This window comes from Orycteropus afer, unplaced genomic scaffold (assembly GCF_000298275.1).
Source record: "Orycteropus afer afer isolate SDZICR_OR568_19922 unplaced genomic scaffold, OryAfe1.0 scaffold00169, whole genome shotgun sequence".
Lineage (NCBI taxonomy): Eukaryota > Metazoa > Chordata > Mammalia > Tubulidentata > Orycteropodidae > Orycteropus > Orycteropus afer.
In genome coordinates, this window is record NW_006921756.1 from 3,924,441 (window position 1) to 3,928,311 (window position 3,871).

The following is a 3,871-nucleotide window of genomic DNA, read 5'->3' on the forward strand; positions in this document are numbered from 1 at the left end:
TCATTTTACTTGGATCCCTAATCAACACCCATGACAGGAGCAGTCAAGAAATCAGACAACATATTGTACTGGGCATATCTGCAGCAAAAGACCTCTTTAAAGTGTTGAAGAACAAAGATGTCATTTTGAAGACTAAGGTGCACCTGACCTAATGCATGGTGTTATCAGTCACTTCATATGTATGTGAAAGCAGGACAACAAATAAGGAAGATTGAAGAAGAATTGATGCATTTGAATTTTGGTGTTGGTGAAGAATACTGAAAATACTATTGACTGCCAAAAGAATGAACAAATCTATCCTAAAAGAGGTGCAGCCAGAATGTTCCTTAGAGGTGAGAATAGCCTGTACTTCGGTCATGTTGTCAGAAGGGACCAGTCCCTGGGAAAGGAGATGGTGCTTGGTAAAGTAGTTGTTAGGTGCCATCGAGTTGGCTCCAACTCATAGTGACGCACAAAAGAATGAAACACTATCCGGTTCTGTGCCAACCTCACAATCCTTGCTATACTTGAGCCCATTGTTGCAGCGATTGGGTATCCATCTTGTTGAGGGCCTTCGCCTTTTTTGCTGACCCTCTACCTTACCAAGCATGATATCCTTCTCCAGGGAATGGTCCCTTCTGACAACATGACCAAAGTTGAGGGTCAGGGAAAAAAGGAGAAGACCCTCAACAAGATGGATTGACCCAGTAGCTGTGGCAATGGGCTACACATAGTAATGATTGTGAGATGGTGCAGAACTGGGCATTGTTTCATTGTTTTGTTCTGTTGTACATATCCTCGCTATGAGTTGGAGCTGACTCGACTACACTTAACAACAACAACAACAAAGTGTACATTCTTCCCTGAGAGAGTTTTTAATAAAAACTGCCAAGACCCTGTATCCATAAGGAGATGTGGGTGTGGCATTTCTGGGTTAGTAAACAGCAGTTTGGAGACCCAGTCCTATACTGGTTTCTACTCCTTGGAAGTCCACAGGCTGTGCAGGCCTGTGCTTTGTGCATATTCCATGGTGTGTGTGTGTGTGTGTGTGTGTGTGAGAGAGAGAGAGAGAGAGAGAGAAAGAGAGAGAGAGAGAGAAGCACAGTTTTCTGGAACAGAAGGAGTGTGAAAAAGAGGCAACCAGAAAGGGCATCTCCAAGTTTTAGATTTTCTGGAATTCTCCATTTGAAGTGGTCTGTGCTCTGGTTCCCAAATATGCTAGTTGGACCACTTTTCAGAGTTTTGTTTTTTCAAAGAATGCTCACAAGTGGCTGGTCAGGGTGTCTGGGGAAGTAACAGAGACAGGAGATGTCGACCCTGCCAAACATCCTCACCAGGGCAAAGCTGGCCTCACTCCGCCCTTTCCTCCCCTCTTCCCTCACTACTCCATTCTTCCCCCAAAGTTGCCTCATGCCCAAGATTGGTCTGATGCCTTCCTGGCTATCCACAAGTCTCAGATGGCTGGGAGAGTTGTCATCATCTCTGACCCAGCTGGGGTCGCTCAGGAGATGGAAGGACAGGGAGAAGGCTGGGAGAGAAGGAAGGAGGGGATTGGACTCAATTGGGAGGAGCAAAATGGGGCTGGGAAAATGAGCTCTGTGTGTGTGTGTGTGTGTGTGTGCTGGTGATTAGTATCAGCCCAGTGGGGAGGTGGCTGATCAACCCGGGCTGATCAACTGGGACTCAGGCTGAGGGTAGGGACTGGTTGAATGAGGATGAAGAAAGGATGAGGCTCTTTTGGAAATACTAACCCAAAGGGACGAGGCCGAAGGAGGGGGGAAATGAGGGACCGGGTACTGTGAACTTAGGAAGGGGGTTGGGAGAGCAAATTAAGGGGGAGGTGCTGGTCAGCAGCAGAGCCGAGGTTGAGGGCCCAACGCTCTCCCCTCGTTGGGTGGGGGTGAGGTGCGGGATCCATATAAGGCGGGTCAGCGGTCCTTGGCTCTCCAGGAGCCTTGCTGTCAGGGCCGGCTGCACACGGACGGTTGCGCACGGCCATATGGATCCGTCCGCCGCTTTCTCTGGCTTCCCGGCCGTGGCCTCGGTAGCGCCGTCGGGGCCGCCGCCGTCGCCGCCGTTCGCTGTGGCGGAGCCGGGGCCCGAGCCTGAGGAGGCGGCCTCGGGCCGCGGAGAGACAGAGTCGGCACCAGGCCCGGGACGGCGGCGGCGGCGGCCCCTGCAGCGTGGGAAGCCGCCTTACTCATACATCGCGCTCATCGCCATGGCGTTGGCGCACGCCCCCGGCCGCCGCCTCACGCTGGCCGCCATCTACCGCTTCATCACCGAGCGCTTTGCCTTCTACCGCGACAGCTCGCGCAAATGGCAGAACAGCATCCGCCACAACCTCACGCTCAACGATTGCTTCGTCAAGGTGCCCCGCGAGCCGGGCAACCCAGGCAAGGGCAACTACTGGACGCTCGACCCGGCAGCCGCCGACATGTTCGACAACGGCAGCTTCCTGCGGCGCCGCAAGCGCTTCAAGCGGCAGCCGCTGCCGCCGCCGCATCCACACCCGCACCCGCATCCGGAACTGCTGCTGCGTGGTGGGGCCGCGGCGGCTGGGGACCCCGGCGCCTTCCTGCCCGGCTTCGCGGCTTACGGCGCCTACGGCTACGGCTACGGGTTGGCGCTCCCCGCCTACAGTGCACCCCCGCCGGGCCCAGCCCCGCATCCGCATCCACATCCGCACGCCTTCGCTTTCGCCGCCGCAGCCGCGGCTGCGCCTTGTCAACTGTCGGTGCCCCCAGGCCGTGCCGCTGCGCCTCCACCCGGACCCCCGACGGCGGCGGTGTTTGCCAGCGCAGCCTCGGCTCCGGCCCCGGCGCCTGCCCCGGGCACCGGGTCGGGCCCGGGTCCCTCAGGCCTGCCTGGCTTCCTGGGCGCGGAGCTAGGCTGCGCCAAAGCCTTCTATCCCGCGTCACTGAGCCCTCCCGCAGCCGGCACCGCGGCGGGTCTGTCCACTGCACTCTTGCGCCAGGGCCTCAAGACAGACGTGGGCGGAGGTGCGGGCGGCGGGGGGTCCGGGGTAGGGCAGAGGCCTTCCTTCTCTATAGACCACATTATGGGCCACGGTGGCGGCGGGGCAGCACCCTCGGGCGGCAGCGAGGCTTCCCCAGGATCGCCGTTCGCGGCGGCCGCGGGTCCTGGGGGTCAAGCCCAGGTTTTGGCCATGCTGACTGCCCCGGCCCTGGCTCCAGTGGCCGGCCACATTCGTCTCTCGCACCCTGGGGACGCACTCCTGTCCTCAGGGCCACCGTTTGCCGGCAAAGTCGCCAGCCTCAGTGGCTGCCACTTCTGACCCAGGCGGGCTTAGGGCAAGTTAGGCCCGCACTCCTCAGCCTCTCCCGGGAGCTCCTGCGGTCCCAGCGGAACTCAGGGAGTCTATTTATGAAGAGTCTCCAGACCTGGGGCCGTCGCGCGACTTGGCACTTCAGGCTCCACGCTTAGAATCTCGCCGATATTTGGGACGAAGCGGGCTCCATTGTTCAGAAAGAAGCCCAGGTCTATGCGACAAGGTCGCAAGCAACGATCCTGTTCCAGTTTGAGCAGTAAAAGGGTGGGTGGATGGGAATTTTCGCCTTTTCCCAGCCTCTGAGCCTCTTGGCAGCCCTGGAAGAATGCTTTCCGGGAGAGGTGCCGCCCTGACCCTTCGGATCTTGCCAGAAACACCTACTGCGATGAGAGAGGTTCCCCTTTATGCCTCTCCCTTACTTCTTCTCCAACGTGGAGTCCCTGCTTGTCCAATATTATAATTTAAAGACAATTATTATCCACTTTATGCTAAAAAAGGAAGCCTTTTTTTTTTTTTTTTTTTTTGCTGTTCTCTAAGAAAGTTAATTCTCTCTGACGCCTAAAGCAGAGTCTATGAAGGCAAAGCTGAATGGAGAGGTGT

General features: G+C 56.8%; 1 protein-coding gene across 1 annotated transcript; it reads left to right on the forward strand.

The window, feature by feature from the left end:
- The first annotated feature begins 1,978 nt into the window (after positions 1–1,978).
- LOC103201940 (forkhead box protein D2-like) lies at positions 1,979–3,277 on the forward strand. Its single transcript, XM_007946709.1, has one exon. The coding sequence runs from the start codon at positions 1,979–1,981 to the stop codon at positions 3,275–3,277; it is 1,299 nt and encodes a 432-aa protein (XP_007944900.1).
- Positions 3,278–3,871: the final 594 nt, after the last annotated feature.